This window comes from Oncorhynchus clarkii, chromosome 1 (genome assembly GCF_045791955.1).
Source record: "Oncorhynchus clarkii lewisi isolate Uvic-CL-2024 chromosome 1, UVic_Ocla_1.0, whole genome shotgun sequence".
Classification (NCBI taxonomy): Eukaryota; Metazoa; Chordata; class Actinopteri; order Salmoniformes; family Salmonidae; genus Oncorhynchus; species Oncorhynchus clarkii.
Window position 1 is genome coordinate 72,347,302 of NC_092147.1, and position 27,479 is coordinate 72,374,780.

Sequence of the window (27,479 nt, forward strand, 5' to 3'; positions counted from 1 at the left end):
TGATAAAACCAAACATTCAGACATTTCTTTCACATCTCATTCAAATACAGCATTTCCATGTAGTTAGTCACGAAGTACACTTCACTTACATATCCTCCACACACCTACCACTAGAGTTGAACTATAAATGGAACACTCAAATTAAATAGATTACTGTACATTACTGTTTTATGTCTTGAGGTCATATACACAACTGTAACCATCTGAGTCAAATCATCTTTAGTTCAGCAATTCTGTATGTACACAATTCCCATAAACAACTTCAATGTTCTTGCAAAAATACAAGTAATTCGATCAAAAATGTCCTTTTTCAAGACGCATGTAAAAATCTGTACAGTCCCCCTCCCCCCCAGAGTACAGGCAAAATAGTGTACGCTGGTCTGTCCATGCATGGGTAGAAAACACCCGAGACCATCCATTGGTTCCATGACTTCAGAGTTTGCTGGAAGTAACTGCCAAAAAGATGTATTACAAGTCGGCTGTAGACTCGGAGAATTAAAACACATGGGGAGTTTCATCGGAGAGTTTGATGTCTGTGAGAGATGGCAGGTATCCTGCCAGAGAGATAGTGACACAAGAGACAGAGCAGAAATGATATATCAGCATTAGCACACTAGCATATCTATTTTAGCATGCAAGCATATCCATCTTCGATACCAACAAATCTTGCTTGACAATGGAAAGGAGTATATCAACCACTAGAGCTCTACAGAGTCGCTTATCACAGCACTGCTACATTATTCAGGACACTAATTTATTCATAAACACAAAAATAACTGCTGTACACAATTCAATTTAATGAGGTGTATTGACATGGTAAGGCCGTCTTACAGTACCAATGCAAACCTATGGGAACGTATCAACTTAAATTATGAACATTTTCATTTTCAATGAATTGATTTGATCTACCTGTGAACTTATATTTTTTTAAATCAGCCAAGCATTAAAAGGATAGTGCAACATGTTGGCAATTAAGGCCTTGTTTCTACTTCCCCAGAGTCAGATGAACTCATGGATACCATTGGTATATCTCTGCGTGCAGTTTGAAAGAAGTTGAAGGTCGTTTCTGGTATCATGTTAGCCGTTAGCAATGGCTCCAGAAACTACCTTCAACTGACTTCAAACTCTAAGCAGAGATATAACAATGGTATCTATGAGTTCAGCTGACTCTGTGTAAGTAGAAAAAAGGGCTTGATTGCCAAAATGTCGCACTATTCCTTTAATAGAGCAGTACACCACTATAGAAAAGGTCAAATATGTGAATTTATAGCAATATCTCATCAATAAGGCATGAGTTATTCTTGATGACTTATCAGTAATTGCCCTTTTATGAAGGATACCTTACCTATGCCATGTGCATCTGGCCCTGTGTCCGAGTGCTCCAAAGAGGTCACCATGTCTCCCTCAGGATTTGGGACAGCTATGGACGCCACCGTAGGGATCACTTCCTGTTGTTTCTCTGACCTCTCCTCTGTGTATATGTTGATGCCAGGGATCTTCCTATAGGAAATATACATAGTACAAAAGAGTTAAGAGGAACAGCAAAGGAATAGTAAATACATCGTTTTCTGCTTATTCCCTTCTGTAATATATCTCATAAAATATACTGTATTTACCACCAATGAGAGAAAATGGAGTAACACTCTGTTAAATTTTCCTGTTTAATTTTCTAATAATTCTGGGTTTCATGGGGCAGTTACAGTACCTTTTCATTGTGGTGATAAATGTTAAACTATGAACTACTCTCATTATGTCTTGAAAAGTGACAGATTCACACACTTAACACTTTTAGTAGTAATCATTTTAAAGCTGCAATATTGAACTTTTTGGGCTACCCGACCAAATTCTCATAGTTACATAATGAGTTATAGATCTGTCATTGTCAATGAAAGCAAGTCTAAGAAGCTGGAGATCTGTTCTATGTGCGCTATTTCTATGCCTCCCGTTCTTAAGTTTTGTTTTTGCGTCTTTTACTTTCGGTTTTGTACACCAGCTTCAAACAGCTGAAAATACTATATTATTGTTATGGAAAATATATTTCACAGCGGTTTAGATGGCACAATGACAATGTTTTGTCACATAAACTGAAATTAGGCAAGCTATTCGAATTTTAGGAAATGGCGGTGCGATTTCTGCATAATGCACCTTTAACTTGTGGGAGAGCGTGGTCTTTTGCAATGTAATGGAAGCAGAGGATACTATCCATTTCATATGGCATTGTATGTTGTCTCAGGTCTTAACTTTTCAACCATTGCTGCCATTCTGTTGAATGCCTCACTGGCTCTATTTAGCATTTCAGAAAGGTCAACTTTCACATTGTCAGATAGATTAATATTGATAAACTGCAGAATACTGACACCCATTCAGAACTTAGAGAATTGATTAAACTGTAATTCCCAGGAATATTCAAGAGGATAGGAAAGAGAAGAGGGGCTTCGAAGAAGTTCAATTGTTAGGATTACCCTAAAGATAGTTAATTATATTTTGGCTCATTTTAGCTATTGGATTTGAGTAGTAAGATGTACAGATGAATGTTCTTAATGATTGGTGTGTGAGAATGGCCTGAATGAACAATATCACTCTCATTTAAATCAGCGTCATTAAAATGAAGTCCGGGATACTTTACCTTTTGAACTTGTAGATAACGAAAACTGCCAAACCCACAAATACTACAGACACGAGCATAATGACTGCAGCACCAGTGTGCCCACTCTCACTGGTGTCCACGAGAGGAGCTTGGAAAAGAATAAAGGAGAAAAAAGGATATAGACATCAGACAAAGAGAGACATACATCTTTTAGTCTTTTACTTCTGGCATCAAACTCCCAGGTGCTGTGAGGCTTTTTACCAGGGGTGATATCTGGTCCAAGTTTTTGACATTTTCACCACCATAGTGTAACTGAATTTGACCTTAATGATCAAAACAACATGAGTTATGTCTTTCTTATATCGTTCTCATGAAGATGTTGTGGCACTAGACTTCTCTGGGATGCTGGTTCAAATCCCAGGTGCAATATCCTGCTGTTTTGGCCTTAAAGATGCAAGCACTTGTTAAGTTCTCATGATTTCGTAACATATCGTACGAATTAGAATTCGTAACATATCATATGAATTAGAATTCGTAACATATCATATGAATTAGAATTCGTAACATATCATATGAATTAGAATTCGTAACATATCTTACAAATTGCGAAAAATAAATAAATGTAATTTTTTTGTGTGAAAATTTGTAACATATCATATGTTCTGAAGTACAATTTTCAGGGACCCATTTTGGCTCGTGAGCACTACTTTCAAAACTACTGGCTGAAATTATACAAAACCTTTGGAGCATCACATGAAAGGGATACTTGAGGATTTTGGCAATGAGGTCTTTTATCTACTTCCCCAGAGTCAGATAAACTCTTGGATACCATTTGTATATCTACTAGCATGCTAGCACAGAGAGTTCATTTGACTCTGGTGAAGTAGATAATGGGCCTCATTGCCAAAATCCTGAAGTATCCCTTTAACTTAAAGATTTGCTCAGGTGTATTGCTCTTTGGCTGACCCTGTGCTAACAACCTCTCAAGTATGTGTGTGTGTGTGCGTGTGTTGTCTTGGGGGTGTTGAGACTGTTTCAACAAATATGAATACCTACTGAATATTCTACTATTTTATTCTACTACATAGCATCATTCCAAAATGGCCAACATCCATAACTCTTCATTCTAATTACATAGTAGTACTGTAGGTAGGACCTTATATCTGTAACTGTCCTATAACCAGACATCAGACTATACTGTGGACACAGCAGCAGACTGGCTGACCTGGAGACAGTCGTGTGGGGTAAACGTTAACCTGAACCCCGGGCCGCAGAGTAAACTGGATGAGGTCTTGGTTCAGGGCACTTAGCAGGACCTGAGAAAGCTGTGGAGGAATAAAACACAGCTCTGGTTACCAGCACCATTTCACACTCATCAATATTTAAACTTCAGTCATGAATAGTAAATACTGCTTCGTTTTAAAGAAGGGCACGTGCTGATATGACATGGAAAGGCCTACTGTAATTCAATTCCTGTCGAAAGGCTGACCAACCAATAATAGCAATTGAAATCTTATCAGGACAAATTACCTTATGAGGCAAGAGTGAGTGACATTTGAAAAGTGTATACTGTACAGTATGCCGCTTTTCCAATACTTTTTTTGTTTTGGATGTTTTTTCTGATTAATAATATGGTAGGCCACTATAAAATAAGTAACCTTCTCCTCCTTTTCTTTCCAATACTCTATGATTTCCCCTGCTTTTCACACCTAGATGAAGCAGTCATTTAACAAGAGACCAGAAAGCCTTCCCAAAGCCCATTTGAGTCCTTAGCCATGGCTCACTTATTCCATCTCGTTCTTTCTAAACTCTTCCCATTGGTTAAAATTAGACTGCTATACTCTGTATGAATAATTACTTTTTATTCTAGTGGCATATCAGGGTCAGTAAATCTATTACACATTTTAATAAGCTGCACCAGACATCCCGCAAGCACTCATGCACACACGCATGGGCACACAAACATGCGCACACACCCCATGCCACTCATGACACAGGAAGACGTGCAACAGTGAACTAAGATGTATTACCCCATTGTCTGTAAGGTCTTGCCAGGTAATCAGACAGGCTGTAGATAAATACATCCCCCTAATTCCCAACTCAGGGTGCCCCACCACTAGTATCCTCTCTACGTGTGTCCTACTACATGATGCATCATTGTTAAATACCTATTATCTCAGTTTAAGGCTAACTGATCCACTGGAATTGTGTTTACTTGTTGCAACATATGCAAATATGTCCTATGCAAATACGTGCATCTGGGATTGTAACAGATCATGCAGAATAAAAGTGTCTGATGACGGACTGAAATGGATATCCATTTTACTATAAGCTTGAGCTGCTGAAATGCGGATGAAAACGTGGTGTGTGTTATCAGTTCTATAGAATGCCAAGGATTATAGAGCTGTTAAACAATTAGAGCGCAGTGCCAACATCTTAGTCATTCTATTCAATGTGGTTCTTTTCGAAACAAACCCTTCGATATTGGAGTGAATGGTGAAGTATAGTATGTATTAGAACCATCCACTTCTCATGGTTAGAATTGAGTTATGTGAAATAAATTGTGATGACGATTACAATGCAGTATTGAGATGAATGCAGGTTTTCAAGGCTGAGGTTCTACTATTTTGATGTGAAGACATTGCCCTCTAGTGGTGGGAATGTGTTCTGACATGTCATTTTGTTGCGCTTATATTTCGAATAAAATAACAGTAGGCTCCACATGCACGTGTGATTAAAGCAGCAAAGAGAGAAAAACTCATTATGAGCAAATCATGAAGCCACCATGATATGAATAATATAATCAAGAGGAAATGTGTTTCTACATTGTGCTGCTAGTGATGCTGTTATTATTTGCTTGTATTGAATGTTGAGGTTGGCCTAACTTTGGCATGATTCAAGTAATAGAACTATGTAAATGAGAATAACAATAATAATCAAAAATAACTAATTCAAAAAAATGTGGATGTGTTTGACTATGAAGCCTGGTGACACATTACCTGCTCTAAATGTGTCCCTTTTCTATTCATTGTCCCCTCTGTTGGCCTTTTCTCTGGGATGATAAACAACTCTGCTGCCGTTGGCAACCCTGGGAGCACTGACACCAGAAGCTGCTCTCCATTGATCCCTGTGACCTTCAATTAAAAAGTAATGAAAAATAAATACAATTCTGGGGTCTCAGTTTCTTCTTTATTTACATAAGGTTGTGTTCTACTGTAACGCATTGCACTGTAATTAAGCATGGAAAAGGCTAAATCCACCCAGTTTTCTGCTTTAGATCTCATTTGACTAAGTACCAGTCACTGTCAAGAAAGAATGCACAAATCAGCCCAAACATGCAAGTTCCATTTGACAGTCTTTGGTAAAGGGCAGGTCTTTTAAGTGCATTTGCGCTGTAACCAGAGGTCCCCTGTCACTTTCCTGGTATAAAACGTGGTAATATCTGACAAGACAGAAGGTCAAAGTGAATGTTTCCCACTGTGCGGGGTATATATAGCTCAGTGTCCGTTATGTAACCCAATGCGCTTCTTGACATCCTGCGAGAGACGTAGGGGACTGACTGGAAGCACTTTTCCTTATATGGTGTACTCTACCTGTTATTTACAATAGGCCAAATGGTTCTACATGGAAGCAAAAGTGTTCTACCTGCAACCAAAAAGGGTTCTTCAAAGGGTTCTCCTATGGGGACAGCCAAAAAACCCTTTAAGGTTCTAGATTTTTCAAAGAGTGTACCATTTGCTACCAAATTGTTCGCAATGCTGTTAAAATTACTTGTGAATTAATCATCAGAGATCACCAATTAGTCACTGTAATCCCAGTAATTCACTGGTAAAAAGTGCAGTAGTAGCACTGTAGAATATTTAAAAAAGGACTCACTTGGACCATGGAGTCCTTGACCACTCTACTGATGTCCTGTCTCCATTCAGCCACAGCAGGATTGAAGGCGTCCAGATTAGAGGAGAATGCTAAAACGTGTGACCGGAAATATTCTACAGGAAAATACAAGACATGTTAATTGCTAATGGATACCAGATAATAAGAAATAAACTGTTAATAGATCATAAGAGATATAAATGATTATAAACTGGGTGGTTTGAGCTCTGAATGCTGATTGGCTGACAGCTGTGGTATATCAGACCGTATACCAAGGGTAAGACAAAACATACATTTTTACTGCTCTAATTACATTGGTAACCAGTTTATAATAGCAATAAGGCACCTCGGGGGTTTGTGGTATATGGCCAATATACCACAGCTAAGGGCTGTATCCAGGCATTCTGTGTTGCGTAAGAACAGCCCTTAACTCCCTCGTGCCTTATTGCTTAATTAAACATTAAACATCTAAATTATTATAATGATCAAGTGGATGAACAGCACAATCAATATTTTATATCACAGATCATTTACCACCTGGTTGTTAGAAACCTAGCTAATACACCTCAGTAATACAGAGATGAGTCATTTCAAAGACCTCACCATAGACTGCAACAGTTATTTTGTCTTGAAGGACAGTGTTGCCTGCTGACACTTGCACGGTGACAGTATGAGTTCCCTCCTTGTAGAAGGTGAAGGACATTCCTCCCACTAAAGTCACGACAGGCTTACAGACATAGAAAATGAATGCATACATTTTTAATACATTTCCATTTGAGTCATTCAGTAGACGTGTTTATCCGGAGCGACTTAGAATTAGTCCATTCATCTTAAGCTAGCTAGGTGAGACAACCACATATAACAATGGTAGCAAGTACATTTTCCTTCAATAAAGTAGTTATCAGCAAAGTCAGTGGTAGGAGGAAAAGACAAGCGCATTTTATTTGTGTCATTTTTTTGGGGGGGTATAGTCTTTATATGTGTATAGATGATATTATCGATGATGCCTGTAGCATGTTTGACTATGTTCATTTTTTTGTATCAAAACTCAATCTTGTGTCACTATAGGTAGGTTTGTCCATACAACACACAATATTACAATTCATACTGTAAATGAGGCGAGTAAGGTTCCGTAAATCTAAACAGTTTGAAGATATAGTGAAAATCTTGATTGACTGACCTCAGTGTGGTTGTTGAACCACCAGTAGTAGGTGACTGTTCCAACATAACGTGGCTTCAGGACTGTTGATAGATCCACTGCTTTATTCCTAACAACCACAGAGGGAGCTGAAAGCTGCACTTGCTCAAGTGTACCTACAACACCAAACAACAGCAAAAAAATGTGTTTTCTTTCATGGAATTGTAGTCCTTTCCTACTGCAGACACGTAATTTACAGAAAGATATTTTCAGGAAGAAATGCTGCAAAGAGCACCTGTACTGTAACTCTACAGCAAAGTCATTCTATCCGTCTTTCATTTTTAGTTTCACTTACAAGTAACATGCAGGTATAGTAAGACTCTCTCAGAGCCCAGGCTGTTGAGTGCCATGGCAGCCACTTGGTAAATGCCGACTTTACTGTAGGTATGTTTGACCCCATCCTCTATGGAGCTGATGTTAGCGTAGGATATGGCCGTCCCGTCTCCAAAGTCCACTGTTATACTTGTTGTGGAGCCATCACCCTACAAATGGAAATGCATGTTTATGGCGAGATACAGTGTGCATGTTTAACATAATAATTTAAATGCACTATTTACAGTATATTGATTTCTATACCCTACACATATTCTGCCTGTAGCAAGACATTGTTATACAGACGTAGGATCTTAATTTCAGCCAGTTTGCTACAGCGGGAAAATATTCATGCAGCAACAGGAAATGTGAATTATTAGGTGGATCATAATTATTGCCATTTTTGGGAAAATTTAGTTTGAAATTTCAAGGTGGAAATTACAATCTTCAGAAGCCTTTTTAAACCTCAAATACATTACAACTTTAAATGTCCTGCCTTGCAGGAAGTTATCCTGCAACAGGCAGATCATATTAAGATCCTACATCTGTACAGTATGTAATAACTGTATGACAATGGCTACAAGTGTTACACAACAAACATCAAGGCTCTTAGATAAGGCCTATGAACCAACAAAATGTACAACATGATGCACTGCTGCTCATTTCATTCCATTGGTCGACAAATGAGTGTAGATCAATGTGTACGTAAATGTATTTTGTGCAAATGCAAATTTGTTTACAACCCTGTTCGTGAGCATTTGTCCTTTGCCAAGATAATCCATCCACCTGACAGGTATGGCATATCAAGAAGCTGATTAAACAGCATGATCATTACACAGGTGCACCTTGTGCTGGGAACATTAAAAGGCCACTCTAAAATGTGCAGTTTTGTCACACAACACAACGACACAGATGTTTCAAGTTTTGAAGGAGCGTGCAATTGGCATGCTGACAGCAGGAATGTCCACCAGAGCTGTTTCCAGATAATTTAATGTGCATTGCTCTACCATAAGCCGCCTCCAACGTCGTTGTAGAGAATTTGGCAGTACGTTCCACCGGCCTCACTACCGCAGACCATGTGTATGGTGTCATGTGGGCGTGCAGTTTGCTGTTGTCAAAGTTGTGAACACAGTGCCCCATGGTGGATGTGGGGTTATGGTACGGGCAGGCATAAACTACGGACAACGAACACAATCACATTTTATCGATGGCAATTTGAATGCACAGAGATACCGTCACGAGATCCTGAGGCGCGTTGTCGTGCCATTCATCCGCCGCCATCACCTCATGTTTCAGCATGATAATGCACAGCCCCGTGTCGCAAGCATCTGTACACAATTCCTGGAAGCAGAAAATGTCCCAGTTCTTCCATGGCCTGCATACTCGCAAGACATGTCACCCATTGAGCATGTTTGGGATGCTCTGGATCGACATGTACGACAGTGTTTACAGTTCCCGCCAATATCCAGCAACCTCGCACAGCCATTGAAGAGGAGTGGGACAACATTCAACAGGCCACAAACAACAACCTGATCAACTCTATGCGAAGGAGACGTTTTTCGCGCTGCATGAAGCAAATGGTGGTCACACCAGACACTGACTGTTTTTCTGATCCACACCCCTACCTTTTTTTGTTACGGTATCTGTGACCAACAGATGCATATCTGTATTCCCAGTCATGTGATATCCATAGATTAGGGCCTAATTTATTTATTTCAATTGACTGACTACCATACAGTGGGGCAAAAAAGTATTTAGTCAGCCACCAATTGTGCAATTTCTCCCACTTAAAAATATGAGAGAGGCCTGTAATTTTCATCATAGGTACACTTCAACTATGACAGACAAAATGAGAAATATAAATACTTATTTTCCACCATAATTTGCAAATAAATGTATTAAAAATACTACAATGTGATTTTCTGGATTTTTTAGTTGAAGTGTACCGATGATGAAAATTACAGGCCTCTCTCTTCTTTTTAAGTGGGAGAACTTGCACAATTGGTGGCTGACTAAATACTTTTTTGCCCCACTGTATATGAACTCTAACTCAGTAACATTTTTGACATTGTTGCATGTAGCGTTTACATTTTTGTTCAGAATAGAACCTAAAAGGGTTCTTCGGCTGTCCCCATAGGAGAACCTTTGAAGAACCATTTTTGGTTCCAGGTAGAAACCTTTTGGGTTCCATGTAAAAACCTGTTCTACATGGAAACCAAAAGCGTTCTACCTGGAACCAATAAGGGTTATCCTATGGGGAGAGCTGAAGAAGCCTCTTGGAACCTTTCTTCTATGAGTGTAGCTTTTAATAGTTTGATAAGATCTCTAAGAAATATGCCAGACCATTACCTCCTCCAGAAACACCAGGAGGGTCACGTTGTCCCCCAGGGTGGCTGTGAGTGTTCCCTCACTGGTGACCAGCTGCAGACCTCTGGGGGCCTGGTGGGGACACCTCTGCCTCCTAAGGCGGTACTTCCCAAGGGTTCCCGCAGTGCAGTTATTGGACAGAGCCTTACGGTATCTACAACATACACACCTACAGACATAAATAACTAGACAACCTGTACTCCCCCTTAAATACATACAAAGAAATAAAACAAGGAAATACTCTGTCTACTTCACTGAATTATATTAAATGGAGAAGGATTTACCATACCCTGTAGTGTTTAGGAAGCTGTCTCCGGTGGTGCAGTCTCTGGACACGGAGGATGGAACAAACCAGAAGGCAGCAGTGCATCCTCCATCACTCTGCCTCTCAAAGCCAAAATCACTGTTTGGGGTGGGCGAGAAAAATCAATAAGCTACAGGTCGTGGTCAGTAATATGGATGAAGTATAGAAAGTGAATGTCTGTTTTCAAAGTTCATTTGTTTTATTTCCTTGATTTTTAACACCATTACTTAGCTTGATATACTATTCTGTTTGATGTGTTCGACATCAATATCACCATAATAAATTAAAATGTCTATATACACTACATGAAAAAGTATGTGGACACCTGCTCGTCAAACATCTCATTGCAAAACCATGGGCATTAACATGGAGGTCCCTCCTTTGATGCTATAACAGCCTCCACTCTTCTGGGAAGACTCTCCACTATATGTTGGAATGTTGCCACGGGGATATGCTTCAATTCAGCCACAAGAGCATTAGTGAGGTCGTGCACTGATGTTGGACGATTAGGCCTGGCTCGCAGTCGGCGTTCCAATTCATCCCAAGTGTGTTCGATGGGGTTGATGTCAGGGCTCTGTGCAGACCAGTCAAATTCTTCCACACTGATCTCAACATAACCATTTCTGTATGGACCTCGCTTTGTGCACGGGGGAATTGTAGTGTTCTATTGGCAACTCCAAACCCAGATTCAGATGGTGAAGCGTGACTCATCTCTCCAGGGAACGCGTTTCCACTGCTCCAGAGTCCAATGGCGGTGAGCTTTACACCACTCCAGCCGACGCTTGGCATTGTGCATGGTGAACTTAGGCTTGTGTGTGGCTGCTCTGCCATGGAAGCCCATTTCATGAAGCTCCCGACGAACACTTGATGCGCTGGCTTTGCTTCCAGAGGCAGTTTGGAAGTCGGTAGTGAGTGTTACAACTGAAGACAGATGATTTTTACACGCTACAGCACTCGGCGGTCCCGTTCTGTGAGCTTGTGTGGCCTACCACTTCGTGGCTGAGCCGTTGTTGCTCCTAGACATTTCCACTTCACAATAACAGCACTTGCAGTTGTCAGCTCTAGCAGGGCAGTACTTGATGAATTGACCTGTTGGAATGGTGGCATCCTATGACAGTGCACAAGTTGAAAGTCACTGAGTCACAGTAAGGCCATTCCACTGTCATTGTTTGTCTATGGAGATTGCATGGCTGTGTGCTCGATTTTATACACCTGTCAGCAACAGGGGTGGCTGAAATAGCCGAATCCACCAACTGTTAAACAGTATATATAGTGTATGTTTACTGGCTTTGGAACACTGTAAGAAAATGTTACATAAACAAATATCGTATAAACTTGATTGATGGGCAGATGTCAGATGTCAGTGTTAGCTGGAATTAAAAGGTTTGCTCCAGTAAACAAATGACAGCATATTGATGAGTGGAGTGCAGACCCTTCATCAAGACACACAAACACACACACACACACACACACACACACACACACACACAAAACACACACACATACACCACTTCAAATACTGACATTCAAGCACACTCAACATCCTGAGACCTTTCTACATGCATAAGCCTCCCCTATTTTGTGGGTGGAATGGATTCTACTTTACTGAGTATGAGCTCACTGAGACCACCATCAGGAAATGACACAGGGGGTGCATTGTTTGTATCTGAAATCCTGCTTATACCTGGAGCTAAATGCGTCCTTCGTCCTGATCTTGTCCTTATCTTGTCTGTTTACACTTACACTGAGTGAAAAAAACATTAAGAACACCTGCTCTTTCCATGACAGACTGACCAGATGAATCCAGGTGAAATTGCAATTTTTTTGTTTGTTGAAATAATGGAAATATTACATTTCCGTATTCATTTACATAAGTATTCAGACCCTTTACTCAGTACTTTGTTGAAGCACCTTAGGCGGCAATTACAGCATTGATTATTCTTGGGTATGACACTACAAGCTTGGCACACCTGTATTTGGGGAGTTTATCCCATTCTTCTCAGCAGATCCTCTCAAGCTCTGTCAGGTTCGATGGGGAGCATTACAGCACAGCTAATTTCAGGTCTCTAATTTCAAGTTTCAAAACTTTAGAGTTCTGTGAGAATGACCATCAGGTTCTTGGTAAACTCCCTGACCAAGGCCCTTCTCCCCCGGGCTCTGACTGGGCCACTCAAAGACATTAAGAGACTTGTGCCGAAGCCACTCCTGCGTTGTCTTGGCTGTGTGCTTAGGGTCGTTGTCCTGTTGGAAGGTGAACCTTCACCCCAGTCTGAGGACCTGAGCGCTCTGGAGCAGGTTTTCATCAAGGATCTCTCTGTACTTTGCTCTGTTCATCTTTCCCTCGATCCTGACTAGTCTCCCAGTCCCTGCCACTGAAAAACATCCCCACAGCATGATGCTCCCATCAACATGCTTCACCATAGGGATGGTACCAGGTTTTCTCCAGATGTGACACTTGGCATTCAGGCCAGGCCAAAGAGTTCAATCTTCGTTTCATCAGACCAGAGAATCTTGTTTCCTATGGTCTGAGAGTCCTTTAGGTGTCTTTTGGCAAACTCCAAGCGGACTGTCATGTGACTTTTACTGAGGAGTGGCTTTCGTCTGGCCACTCTACCATATAGGCCTGATTGGTGGAGTGCTACAGAGATGGTTGTATTTCTGGAAGGTTCTCCCATCTCCACGGACAAACTTTAGAGTTCTGTGAGCATGACCATCAGGTTCTTGGTAAACTCCCTGACCAAGGCCCTTCTCCCCTGGTTGCTCAGTTTGCCCAGGAGGCCAGCTCTAGGAAGAGTCTTGGTGGTTCCAAACTTCTTCCATTTAAGAATGATGGAGGCCACTACATTCTTGGGGACCTTTAATGCTGCTGAAATGTTTTGGTACCCTGCCCCAGATCTGTGCCTCGACACAATGCTGTCTCGGAACTCTACAGACAATTCCTACATCCTCATGGCTTGGTTTTTGTTCTGACATTCACTGTCAACTGTGGGACCTTACACAGACAGGTGTGTGCCTTTCCAAATCATGTCCAATTGACTTTACCACAGGTGGACTCCAATCAAGTTGAAGAAACATCTCAAGGATGATCAATGGAAACAGGATGCACCTGAGCTCAATTTTGAATCTCATAGCAAAGGGTCTGAATACTTATGTAAATAAGGTATTTATGTTTTTTATGTTTAATAAATTGGCTAACATTTCTAAAAACCTGTTTTTTGCTTTGTCATTATGGGGTATTTTGTGTAGATTGCTGAGGATTTTTTTTTTTTTAATCCATTTTAGAATAAGGCTATAACTTAACAAAATGTGGAAAAAGTCAAGGGGTCTGAATACTTTCCGAAGGCACTGTAATGAAGGAAGTCACAAACTTCCAGTGTTTACTGTTCAGCTCGAGACCTGCTGCTGTGGACAGAAATCTGTCTCTGGTGAGAACAGCATTTGTTCCTTATTAAAGATTACCGATGAAGTTGTTATTCATTTGGTCAGTTTTTCGTCATTATACAGCATTTATGCAGCTAATTTTTATGCCATCTCTGTTACTATTGTTAGATTTTACTGTCATTATTAGCTGATTAGTGTCAGTGGCGTTATTTTGGCTAAACCTAGGGTATGGCATTCTTTGGAAATTGAAGCTAATTTACTGCATTTCTACACATTTAAAAAACCTAAAATGCTATTTGGAGAACTGTGAAAAATGTGAAATGTCTGGGGGGCCCCCGAGGAGAGGGTTGTGAAACCCTGCTTAATATGACTGGAGACACAAGCAACATCTCTTTTAATACGACACAAATTAGTAGGCTACTCTGGTGACACTGACAAACATTAAAAACAACACTTCCTTGAATACAACCTTCTAATCTAGGCCTAAGAAAAGGGGAGACACAAATTGTACAATATGACGTCCATCTAGCCCGGAGGAGGAAATTATTGTCCCCAAAAAAACTTCCCAGTGACCAGTTGTACTGATCCAATGATAAAGACAGTGAATATGCCAGCACTGACCGGGGATGTGGCCGATGCTCTCCGCTGGTGCCAATAAGATAGGCTACTGTTCGCTCAATTGGGTGTTGAGAATTCTAGAGACAAATTAGAGTCTTCTTTTTTTAGCAATAGCCATTTACTTTCTAAACAAATGTTTTCCTACGATTGTATTTGGAAATATTGCGATAGGCCAATTTAACTACTTTTCACTGACAGCTGCTACTCATAAGATATTTAATAGGCTATTTGCCGCACGTTCTGCCCAAATTTCTAATGATCCTCTGGAGCCAAAACATGCTCTTTGGTGTAGTATTTTAAATTGTAACGTATGAGTAACGTAAACTAACCCCATTCCGTAGAAATGTGCGCAACCTCAACATTCAAACCAGGCTACAAAGAAAACGAATGGGACTGTAGGGACTGTGTTGACTTCAAAATCTGGGGTGTGAACTATGTTTCTATTCAAGCGTTGATCGACATGGTAATGGCTCTATAGTATTGGAGAAAAGTTGAATAAACGGACCCTCCGTTACATCGTGGCTTGTCATGTCGTAACGTACAGCACGCATAAAGCTACTATTTCTGTCTTACAATCTCTCTCCACCAGGTGTAGCACTTCTCTTATCCTTTAAAAACAAGAAATGGACAGTGACGGGGGTAAAGGGGGGATACCTAGTCATTTCTTGCATCATCATTGCATGCGATCATCATTCTCAAAGCCGGTGTTAACTTCTAAGATCACTTTAGCACCGCCCTAAAAACTCGATTCAAATTCGACACAAACCTTCAAATAGGTGTGTAATGACACATTATATAAACTCTTTATAGTGTTTTATTTACATGTTGGACAGATCGAGTGAAAAAAAGCTATTTTCCCACACGACATCTCTCCTTCTCACTATCACAAATTAGTTTCACTTCCCCACCCGCCATTTTTTTAAAGATCCGACGGGGCTCATTGCCTGCTTGAATCATGCAGAAACAGGCAGCATTTAGGTCATGTAATTTATTTTGTTGGAAAGGGGAGAAATTGTGCTTTACAATGGTATTGACATTACAGTTGATCTGGAAGTATTACGTTTTTGGGGCGCTAAAATAAGGATAATTGTACGGACCAAGGCGATGGAGAGTATACATGAGTTTACGTTAATTATTTAGCAATTTTTGTCAAATATAATTAAATTTACTTTACGGGAAGCTTATCTTCTCCTACCCTATTGGACATGCTGCCTATGTTGACATCGATGTGAAAGTAACTAGTGTATAAAACAGCTGGCTATGAAGCTTAAAGGAAAAATCCACTCAAAACCACTTGGTTCTTTAATTTACAGTGTTAAATAACACTAATATTTCCCAATAATATGTTTTTGTGAACAAATGTTTCATTTTGGCATTATAATAACGTTGGTTGCAACATGGAAAATCTTTGCGGAAACCTGTTAAGTAGCTAGCTATTTAGCCAACCAGCCAATCCATAGAGAGAGCATTTAATTGCTAGCTAGGTAGCTAGCTAGCAAACATAGCTACATACAATAATACCAAATACAATATGAGCATGTAAAGTAGCTAGTTAGCTGTAAATTCACCTAAACAAACTGCACAATCAATTTAGGAGTCTACAATCTCACCATGTTCAACCTGCAGATTGATGTGCCTCACAGAGTGGAGTCTGACATTCGCAATGGCAGATATACTTTTGAGGAGATGGGAAACGTTGTCCATTTTATGTCAATGGGCCGTGCGGTTCATTCTGGGTGATTCTGGAACAAGGAGTGCACTCCTTCAAATAGCGAATACAAGTCTATTGTGCACTAGTTCAAAAACCCAACATTAGCAAGAATTTTGTCAATAAGAAGTACAGCATTACAAGTCTTTTCTGAGATGTGAGATAACTTGCTATCTGTAATATCGTATAGCTGACATTACGTACTTTTGAGGAATATAGGCACGTTTCTCGATATGTACACTGACTTTGAGAAGGGATTGCGTGATGATTAGCTTAGCAACCGCATGACAACATGAACGTGATTGGTCGACAGTCTGCTGAGTGGGGCGTTATACGTTCCTAAATTCATTGGATTCCTATCTCCTTTCTATAATATCTCAGGCAATGGCACCATGCAATGCACCCTGGACTAAAAAGGCAGACAAATAGGAAAGATGTGCTATACCCTCTGTTAAATTGCACTATTCTCAAGGTAGGAATACAACAAAAATATGATCAATGGCTCATTCGAGAGAAGACAACCTCCCTTATGTTATGACATCGGCCAGTATTGAAATCTGACATGTATGATAGAAGTTTTCGCGACCTAAAACTCGTATTCCTATTAACCGCCAGTGTAGTGAGAGCAACTTTAAAGAAGCTCGTCAAAGGTAAGGCATTAATTATATTTTTATTTATGTGTTTTGTGTCGCGCCTGCAGGGTTGACATATGCTTTCTCTCTTTGTTTATGGAGGTCCTATCCTCAGATAATAACATTGTTTGCTTTCGCCGAAAAGCCTTTTTGAATGTTGGCTGAATTCACAACAAGTGTAACTCTAATTTGCATGTGTGATTTAATGAAAGTTTGATTTTTATAGTAATTTATTTGAATTTGGCGCTCTGCATTTTCCCTGGCTTTTGGCCAGGTGGGACGCTAGCGTCTCACATATCCCAGAGAAGTTAACTGAGGAACTGCTAACGCTCTCTAACACAATCTACATATCTACAGATGTAGGATCTTAATTTGATGCAAACTTTTAGTGTATTTGATTTTTAAAAAGACTTCTAAAGTTTGTAATTTTCACTTTGACATTTCAGACTTAGATTTACCCTTACAAAAAACTGTTCATTAAGTATAATCCACATAATAATTCACATGTCCTGTTACCGCAGGATTGTTTTCCTGCTGAATTAATATTTTAATCATTATTCTACATCTGTACACAGTCACGATTTCAAGAGGCACCATCCTCTACTTCATGCTCCTTTAGAGCTGGATTGAGTAATCACGCAAAGATATGGAAAGCAGCACGTATGGACACACCTGGCCCATCTGTGCGGCCCTGTATTCTGAGAAAGAGACATTCCCCAGTAGACCTGACTGACTACGCAGTTGAATACCTCGCTCACCAAGATCAATGCCTAGCCTCAACACAGGCACTGCTCTGACAAGGACGATGGAGTAGTCGAGCAGATATACTAACAAAGAGCAGTGTGCCCAGCTTCAGGTCTAGTGCCCACTCGGTGAGCCAATTCCCAGGCCTTTCTAACCTCCAAGCAGCTATGTTGGAGGAGAAAATAAAGATTGTGGAGCGTCAGCTGGATGAAAATCACAGTGCCGACATGGATTGTGAAGGATTAGACTCCCAGGCCAGAAAAGCTCAGCAGTAAAGGGAACAAAATCTGTGGCTACAGGAGAAAGCATAAATAAAATAGAGAATGAACTAGAGCTATTGAAGCTCTCCACATCTTTTCTTAACGATGAAGAGGAAGATGATGATACCTCCAGGAGCACCTCTCCAGCACTATCTGACGGGTCCCTCCACACACCTTGTGACAACTTTGTGCCTTTCCCACAGGCACCACAGGCAGCACATGAACCTCAGGCAGAACAGGCACCACAGGTAGCACAGCAAGACACCAACCTTGAGGAAAGTTGAGCCATCGGTTACTCACCCCACTCCAGCATGGTTCCACAACCTGCCTACGACCTGGTATGAAACAGCTAATTGCCTCATTATACAGCATCTCAAAGTCATCGTTGCCCCATTTTGAGAGCGGAAGAGAGAGTGACTCAGAACAGCTACGAGCTCAGATTTGTTTCCCATGTCAACGAGCTCTTGAGCAAGATGCCACAGGACTACAGAGATTCATTTGTGGAGTACAGTTTTGACCACGGTATCGGACAGGCCAAATGTACGCCTTACCTAACTTGACAGCCAGGATCCAGAAGAAGTCCAAGGCTAAGCATATATCAAGCAGAGATGTGGCCCTCTATCAATGTGACAGTTAAGAATGACCAACGTGCCTCCACTAGACCAAAGGAGAGAGCCGCTTCAATCCTTAACATCAGTGAATATCCAAGCTCCTAGGAGCCTGCTCAAGCCAAGACCCCTTCCAAACCCTAGCCATTCTCTCATCACTGTGACAACACATAACAAAATCTCATCTCATGTCCAGAGTCCAAGAAGTTGAACACAGGACAGATCATTAAATGGATAAAGGATAAACAACAGTGCTGGAAATGTGGACAACCCCATAAACCTGATGCTTGTACCCTCGAACGACCCAGCCATGCAACTAGCAGCACCAAACGATCTTTCACGATTCCTTCCATCAAAACCAGAAGAGCGTTCTTATGGGGAGTGTCCCTACTACAAATATGTACCTGGACAGACCCAACAGATCACAGAAATGTATGATGAACGTTGTGAAACTTCTCCTTCACAATGGGGATACAAACAGTCTGCAATTGTGTTATTGTGCTCCAATGGTACCTTTTTTTTGCAGCTACAAGGATTAATAAAGACTGTATGGAATTGAATTGAATGTTAAATAAGCGACAGTAGCAGGCAGTAGGCTCCTCACCACTCAAAGTCAGCCTCAGTGCATGGACAGGAGTCTGACATCTGGGAGATGTACTGATCTTTGGTTTTGACACATCTGGCGTCGGGCTTCAGATTCTGGAAGATTCTCTTCACTCCCATGATGCAGACTTTACCCTGTGAGAAATAATGCATTATTTGAATAATTAACTATAACATTTCAGAATTGACTTCCTTTTTTATTTAACGGCTTCAAAGGAAAGACACTGATTGATGGAGTTAAAAAATTAATTATAGTAGTATACACATGAAAATGTGTATAACATATACTTTGTTATCTGGAAGTTAATACACAGAAAATAGCCATAATATTCAGACAAATTTGAGATAGACAATTGGGTGAGATAGGACATGTTCATCTTCATTGTGTCCATGTAGAAGAATAAGCTTGAGCAGATGTATTCCATCAAACCAAGGTCCCCAAAGCCATTATAAATGTATCAAAATGGTTGCTCTTACGTCATTGTGTAACTGCCAGGTCTGATAGTCGTCTGTGGTGCACCTTCTGTTGAAGATGGGCTTGAAGTCAATCTTGACAAGCTGCCATTCAGAACGATGGCTGAAATGGCCAAATATTCTGCAAACACAAAAAGTCAAGCATGAGAAAAAAGGGAGGGAAAAAGGGTTATTAGCAAAAAATATTTTTTTAGCATACAGTCATGGCCAAAAGTTTGGAGAATGACACAAATATTAATTTCCACAAAGTTTGCTGCTTCAGTGTCTTTAGATATTTTTGTCAGATGTTACTATGGAATACTGAAGTATAATTACAAGCATTTCATAAGTGTCAAAGGCTTTTATTGTTGCTCTCGGAGGATGTGTTGGAACCATTCTTTATTCATGGCTGTGTTCTTAGGCAAAATTGTGAGTGAGCCCACTCCTTGGCTGTGAAGCAACCCCACACATGAATGGTCTCAGGATGCTTTACTGTTGGCATGACACAGGACTGATGGTAGCGCTCACCTTGTCTTCTCCGAACAAGCTTTTTTCCAGATGAACCAAACAATCGGAAAGGGGATTCATCAGAGAAAATGACTTTACCCCAGTCCTCAGCAGTCCAATCCCTGTACCTTTTGCAGAATATCAGTCTGTACCTGATGTTTTTCCTGGAGAGAAGTGGCTTCTTTGCTGCCCTTCTTGACACTACTTGCCTCACTGTGCATGCAGATGCACTCACACCTGCCTACTGACATTCCTGAGCAAGCTCTGTACTGGTGGTGCCCCTGCAGCTGAATCAACTTTAGGAGACGGTCCTGGCGCTTGCTGGACTTTCTTGGGCACCCTGAAGCCTTCTTCAAAACAATTGAACCACTCCTTAAAGTTCTTGATGATCCGATAAATGGTTGATTTAGGTGCAATCTTACTGGCAGCAATATCCTTGCCTGTGAAGCCCTTTTTGTGCAAAGCAATGATGACGGCACGTATTTCCTTGCAGGTAACCATGATTGACAGAGGATGAACAATGATTCCACGCACCACCCTTCTTTTGAAGCTTCCAGTCTGTTATTCAAAATCAATCAGCATGACAGAGTGATCTCCAACCTTGTCCTCGTCAACACTCACACCTGTGTTAACGAGAGAATCACTGACATGATGTCAGCTGGTCCTTTTGTGGCAGGGCTGAAATGCAGTGGAGATGTTTTGGGGAGATTCGGTTCATTTGCATGGCAAAGAGGGACTTTACAATTAATTGCAATTCATCTGATCACTCTTGATAACATTCTGGAGTATATGCAAATTGCCATCATACAAACTGAGGCAGCAGCCTTTGTGAAATTTTATATTTGCGTCATTCTCAAAACTTTTTGCCACAACTGTAGAAGTGCAAGGAAAAAAGGCTACCATGGCTGGGCACAAGGGATGTTTGCGATTACAAAGAGAAAATAGAAACAAACTTTTTTTTCTACAAACATCCAATAAACTTTCAGTGCATTGCATAATACATACTATATCCATATGGCATTTGTTTTGATTCTTACGTCATGATGAGGGTGTCCTCCCCTGGCTCTCCTAAGACTCCGTCTACATAGAGAGGAGAGGAGGTAAAGCTGAATTTGTTCCAGTGTCTTCCCTCATCAAAACTCAACCTGGATGGAGAAACAACATGTTGTCTCTCATACATGTGGACCCCTCACTGTGCATAGAAAGGATTGTATTGCAATTCATTTGATCACCCTGTTGCAGGAGAACATTTCTGCAATGCAGTGTATTTGAGGTTTTAAAAGGCTTCTGAAGTTTGTAATTTCCATTTAGTAATTTCTGACTTGATTTTCCCTTACGGAAAAAGAATCAATCCCTACAAAAAATGTAAGTTCAGTACAATCCACATAATAATTTACATTTCATGTTGCTGCAGGATTATTTTCCTGCTGTAGTAAACTGGCTCAAATTAAGATCCAACATCTGTACATAATACAGTCCATAAAACATTTAAATAGACAAATGTAAATCAATGTTGATAATTTAACAGTGTGCACGAAGTTGAATGTTAAAGGAAACAATACCAAATGTGTCTGATGGGGAGAGGTGTGTGTCGAATGGCCACTAGGGCACCGCCCTGGTTAAGAAAGAGGATGCTATACTCCTCCTCAAATACCTACAAACAGGGACAGGATTTCATCACATTTTCACAGAGGTCAGAGATGTACATAACGTTCATGTATACTTTTGATGAGTAATAGACCATAATATTTCATGACTATACTACTATTCTACTATATCATGCAACACAACTACATAGCACATGAAACACAGCAACATAGGACATGCAACATATTATATAAAAAAAAAATGAAGAGGGCTCATCAAATGAAAAACGCTCCTAAGAAGCTGTATAGGAAAATAATAATGACTGCCCATGGCACGTGATCAAGGGTAATGTCAATCTATATCATGCATCATTCATTTAGAGTTTGCTCCCTCCTCCAAATGATTGAGTCATAAGCCGATTGATCTTTTCTTCTATGTGTCTGTCGTCTTGATTTTGTGTCACACTTCAGTGGCGCCTGTCTCTTTCAATCACAGTACCTCTCTCCAAGTGTTGCCAGCATCTGAGGTGATGAAAATGCTGACATTATTGGCGGTCAGCTCAGGCCCAATGGTACCTTGATGTAGAAGGTATAGCATAGTTACAGTGTAAACACATTGAACAATTATGAACTTTCATTTTATGCCTTCTCAACCCACATTACAATATATTTGATGAACAATTAAATAAAAATTAAGATGCATACACACTGCAACAGGCTACAGCTCTCCTAAAAAGTGAGTATTTACTGAGACATTCAGACATTCCAATCTCCAATAGATGTGCAGGCATACTCTGATCAATTTCACAGTGCAACCAGATCTGACCAAATGGTTTTAAGGCAGAATGCAAGCAAGATAACAGGGGTCTTTAACGGTGGAAAAAGAGCAAAGTGCAAGAGTTGTGTAAAAACTGCTAATTGGGAACCATAGGGGTATACTACAAAGCAGGATCAAGGAGTTATCCAGTTAATTTGCCTAATTATTTGGAAATAACCTTTTATTTTTTGGAAAGATAAGCTTGAAATTGGCATGGTCAAATTGACTCAAGAATCTAAAATACATATCTAAGTTGATCTTTCTTAATGAACCAGAACATCTATAGTTATTTCTGGTTGTTTATCAAAGTTAGCTGGCTAAGTAATTGATCCTGCTTTGTTCTATACCCCTCTGAGGGAGAGCAGAAGTCCTTGTGGGCATTACTAAAAAAAAACTAAAGTTATCAAATAGTGCTTACCTGATGCTACTATAATTCCTGGAGCTGATTCTTTGCTGACTATGTTTCCAGACGTGTACGGGTTGTCAGACACATGGAGATGCAGGTGCAATGAACAATAAGGCTAAAACAAAACAAAAAGACATAAGGTGGTTTATAAACCGAAACTGTTACACGTTTTCAGATATTGCTCACTTGCAAATGCAGACTCACCTGTACACAGTAGAGTCTGGTACCGCTCAGATCAGTGGTAGGAGCATGTAGTAGACGCCAGTCTCGCCCCTTATTGTAAGTGATAAATGTTTTCACTTCGTTCTCGACAACTTTATTTGACAAGAACACCCCTTTTATCCCTGCTACCTAGGAACACGTGAGAAACAGAGACATGAAAGAATGTTGAGGGTCAAAAGCTACAACTGTAAATGATTCAAACATAAGTAAAGCTGAAGCCGTAGTTTTGAGGTGGAACGCGATAGCATTTCTGACAGGAAGCACTACTTTGGACCATCTGTGGGTCTCTGCAGAGTGAAAACAACATATGGCGGAGCCCAAAGACATTTCTATTTCTTTGTATTTACAAACGGAGATGCATGCACTGCACTCACACAGCACTCACTCCAGTACATCCTGCTCCTCAATCCAGAGTGCACACATTTTGTTTCAAGAAATGTCTATGACCTTTTTTTAGCATTACTGGATAAGCCATCTCCTGTACATATTCAGAGTGCCTTTACAAAAAGGGTTCACAGTCAGTGGGTTTGGTCCTGTGAGCTTCAACACGTATTCTGGTTTTAATGGAGACAATGAGCAATGAGTATAATCGTTGCTGATAGCTATTTAGGCTTTATGGTTGTATTAACATAATTACATGAGTAGCTTTTACTGCTAGTTCAGGATGAATGTAATCAACGCTGATTACATGTGTGGGTTTGCGTTGCTTTGTAAGGTCGTCAATAGCGCTATACCTAGCGGTCAGTGAAGACAGATATGGGTGCAGGTTCTACAGTAGCTGAAGTTGATATAGCAGAAGTGAATCAATAATTATTGTGTGTAGACCTGGAAATGTGCTAACGTAACAATGCTACATACTGTACCTTATAAAATAAGATCATCTTGGTTACGCATGGACCTGCTAGTTAATGGCTAACAAAACTCTATATTTCATAGATGTAGATTATAATGATCTGATATTGTATGAGTATGCTAATATATTCTAATAACGCTGCATACTTGGATATGGCAGGTCTTCATGACTGATGTACAGTATGTGTTCGCTTAAGTTACTAACATATGAAATAAGGAGGAACAGCCGGGATTGAGGCTTCAAAAAGATGCATGGCTGTTACAAGGCAAGGGCACTCCAGTACCATCTGTGCCATAAAGGTTGAGACCTCTTGTCAGAAGTGGTAGTGAGCATACAAACAGGGATGTCACTCTAACTAAGCCGTTGCTACATACCTCATAGAGGTCTATCATAACGTTGCCCTCTGGTCCCCCACTGCTCACTACGTTCTCCAGGGCCAGAGTGAAGAAGAGACCGTGGGCCTCTGACATGTACAAGTTGTAGGAGTCATTCTGGTGCCAATCCTGCACTGCTGCCACCACCTGGTTATCGTCTGTGCTGATTATCTGCAAGTCCTGGAAATGAATTATTAGTTAGGATCCTATACCATACAATACAAATGTTATTTTCCTTAGGGATTTTGTTTCAGGACTGCAGTGGAACCCAATGACCACAAACGGGTTGAATTAACGTTGTTTCCAGGTTATTTCGTTTAGAAAATGCAATGTGAGGATTTTGAATCAACGTTGAAAACTGATCGGATTGGCAAAAATTCATCAACTTAAGGGAATTTCTGTGATGTTTGTCTTTTTTTCACCCAACGTTTAACTTAAATCAAACTACATGTTTTTTGTGTGTTTTTTTTTTTATGTTGAATTCCCGTTAGTGTCCAGTGGTGTAATTCTGCACACAACTGTAGGGGAGAGAGGGGTAAGTTAAGCCATTTTTTATATTAAGCATCACTCCGTCAAGGGAATTATGGTATTCTTTCTAACAAACATGCAGTCTCTACATGCAGTACCAGTCAAAGGTTGACACACCTAATCATTCAAGGTATTTTTTTTTAAATTCCATTTTCTACATTGTAGAATAATAGTGTAGACATCAAAACTATGAAATGACACATATGGAATCATGTAGTAACCAAAAAAGTGTGAAACAAATCAAAATATACACTGCTCAAAAAATTAAAGGGAACACTTAAACAACACAATGTAACTCCAAGTCAATCACACTTCTGTGAAATCAAACTGTTCACTTAGGAAGCAACACTGATTGACAATACATATCACATGCTATTGTGCAAATGTAATAGACATTAGGTGGAAATTATAGGCTATTAGCAAGACACCCCCAATAAAGGAGTGGTTCTGCAGGTGGTGACCACAGACCACTTATCAGTTCCTATGCTTCCTGGCTGATGTTTTGGTCACTTTTGAATGCTGGTGGTGCTTTCACTCTAGTGGTAGCATGAGACGGAGTCTACAACCCACACAAGTGGTTCAGGTAGTGCAGCTCATCCAGGATGGCACATCAATGCGAGCTGTGGCAAGAAGGTTCGCTGTGTCTGTCAGTGTAGTGTCCAGAGCATGGAGGCGCTACCAGGAGACAGGCCAGTACATCAGGAGACGTGGAGGAGGCCGTAGGAGGGCAACAACCCAGCAGCAGGACCACTACCTCCGCCTTTGTGCAAGGAGGAGCAGGAGGAGCACTGCCAGAGCCCTGCAAAATGACCTCCAGCAGGCCACAAATGTGCATGTGTCTGCTCAAACGGTCAGAAATAGACTCCATGAGGGTGGTATGAAGGCCCGACGTCCATAGGTGGGGGTTGTGCTTACAGCCCAACACCGTGCAGAACGTTTGGCATTTGCCAGAGAACACCAAGATTGGCAAATTCGCCACTGGCGCCCTGTGCTCTTCACAGATGAAAGCAGGATCACACTGAGCACGTGACAGACGTGACAGAGTCTGGAGACGCCGTGGAGAACGTTTTGCTGCCTGAAACATCCTCCAGCATGACTGGTTTGGCAGTGGGTCAGTCATGGTGTGGGGTGGCATTTCTTTGGGGGGCCGCACAGCCCTCCATGTGCTCGCCAGAGGTAGCCTAACTGCCATTAGATACCGAGATGAGATCCTCAGACCCCTTGTGAGACCATATGCTGGTGCGGCTGACCCTGGGTTCCTCCTAATGCAAGACAATGCTAGACCTCATGTGGCTGGAGTGTGTCAGCAGTTCCTGCAAGAGGAAGGCATTGATGCTATGGACTGGCCCGCCCGTTCCCCAGACCTGAATCTAATTGAGCACATCTAGGACATCATGTCTCGCTCCATCCACCAACGCCACGTTGCACCACAGACTGTCCAGGAGTTGGCGGATGCTTTAGTCTAGGTCTGGGAGGATATCCCTCAGGAGACCATCCGCCACCTCATCAGGAGCATGCCCAGGCATTGTAGGGAGGTTATACAGGCACGTGGAGGCCACACACACTACTGAGCCTCATTTTGACTTGTTTTAAGGACATTACATCAAAGTTGGATCAGCCTGTAGTGTGGTTTTCCACTTTCATTTTGAGTGTGACTCCAAATCCAGACCTCCATGGGTTGATACATTTGATTTCCATTGATAATTTTTGTGTGATTGTGTTGTCAGAACATTCAAATATGTAAAGAAAAAAGGATTTAATAAGAATATTTCATTCATTCAGATCTAGGATGTGGCATTTTAGTGTTCCCTTTATTTTTTTGAGCGGTGTATTTTAGATTTTAGATTCTTCAAAGTACCACCCTTTGCCTTGATGACAGCTTTGCAAACTCTTGGCATTCTCTCAACCAGCTTCATGAAGAATGAAGCTGTACGTCCTGTCTCCCTGTAGCACTGTCTTAGGTGTCTCACAGTACAGACATTGCAATGTATTGCCCTGGCCACATCTGCAGTCCTCATGCCTCCTTGCAGCATGTCTAAGACACGTTCATGCAAATGAGCAGGGTGTTTTTCAGAGTCAGTAGAAAGGCCTCTTTAGTGTCCTAAGTGTTCATAACTGTGACCTTAATTGCCTACCGTCTGTAAGCTGTTAGTGTCTTAGCGACCATTCCAAAGGTGCATGTTCATTAATTGTTTATGGTTCATTGAACAGGCATGGGAAACAGTGTTAAAACCCTTTACAATGAAGATCTGTGAAGTTATTTGGATTTTTACTAATTATTTTTGAAAGACAGGGTCCTGAAAAAGGGACGTTTCTTTTTTTGCTGAGTTTAAATGAGATGGGTGATTAGCCATGTTCTGTTATATTCTCCACCCGGCACAGCCAGAAAAGGTCTGGCCACCCCTCAGAGCCTGGTTCTTTTCTAGGTTTCTTCCTAGGTTCTGGCCTTTCTAGGAAGTTGTTCCTAGCCACTGTGCTTCTACATCTGCATTGCTTGCTGTTTGGGGTTTTAGGCTGGATTTCTGTACAACACTTTGT

The 27,479-nt window shown here is 40.9% G+C and overlaps 1 protein-coding gene across 1 annotated transcript in view; it reads right to left on the bottom strand.

Annotated features, from left to right (window-relative positions):
* Window positions 1-80: 80 nt before the first annotated feature.
* LOC139417337 (VPS10 domain-containing receptor SorCS1-like) overlaps window positions 81-27,479 on the bottom strand; it is a 48,195-nt gene continuing 20,796 nt past the window's right edge. The window contains exons 9-27 of the mRNA XM_071166606.1: window positions 24,414-24,593; window positions 23,169-23,315; window positions 22,977-23,079; window positions 22,241-22,317; window positions 21,718-21,809; window positions 21,193-21,300; window positions 19,673-19,790; window positions 19,197-19,330; window positions 10,627-10,740; window positions 10,320-10,491; window positions 7,954-8,140; window positions 7,641-7,774; window positions 7,064-7,187; window positions 6,464-6,576; window positions 5,587-5,721; window positions 3,813-3,912; window positions 2,627-2,735; window positions 1,346-1,500; window positions 81-554 (exon numbers count right to left, since the gene is read on the bottom strand). Of these exons, the coding sequence (XP_071022707.1) occupies window positions 496-554; window positions 1,346-1,500; window positions 2,627-2,735; window positions 3,813-3,912; window positions 5,587-5,721; window positions 6,464-6,576; window positions 7,064-7,187; window positions 7,641-7,774; window positions 7,954-8,140; window positions 10,320-10,491; window positions 10,627-10,740; window positions 19,197-19,330; window positions 19,673-19,790; window positions 21,193-21,300; window positions 21,718-21,809; window positions 22,241-22,317; window positions 22,977-23,079; window positions 23,169-23,315; window positions 24,414-24,593 (2,361 nt within the window). The 3' untranslated portion in view covers window positions 81-495. The remainder of the gene's footprint in view (window positions 555-1,345; window positions 1,501-2,626; window positions 2,736-3,812; window positions 3,913-5,586; window positions 5,722-6,463; window positions 6,577-7,063; window positions 7,188-7,640; window positions 7,775-7,953; window positions 8,141-10,319; window positions 10,492-10,626; window positions 10,741-19,196; window positions 19,331-19,672; window positions 19,791-21,192; window positions 21,301-21,717; window positions 21,810-22,240; window positions 22,318-22,976; window positions 23,080-23,168; window positions 23,316-24,413; window positions 24,594-27,479) is intronic.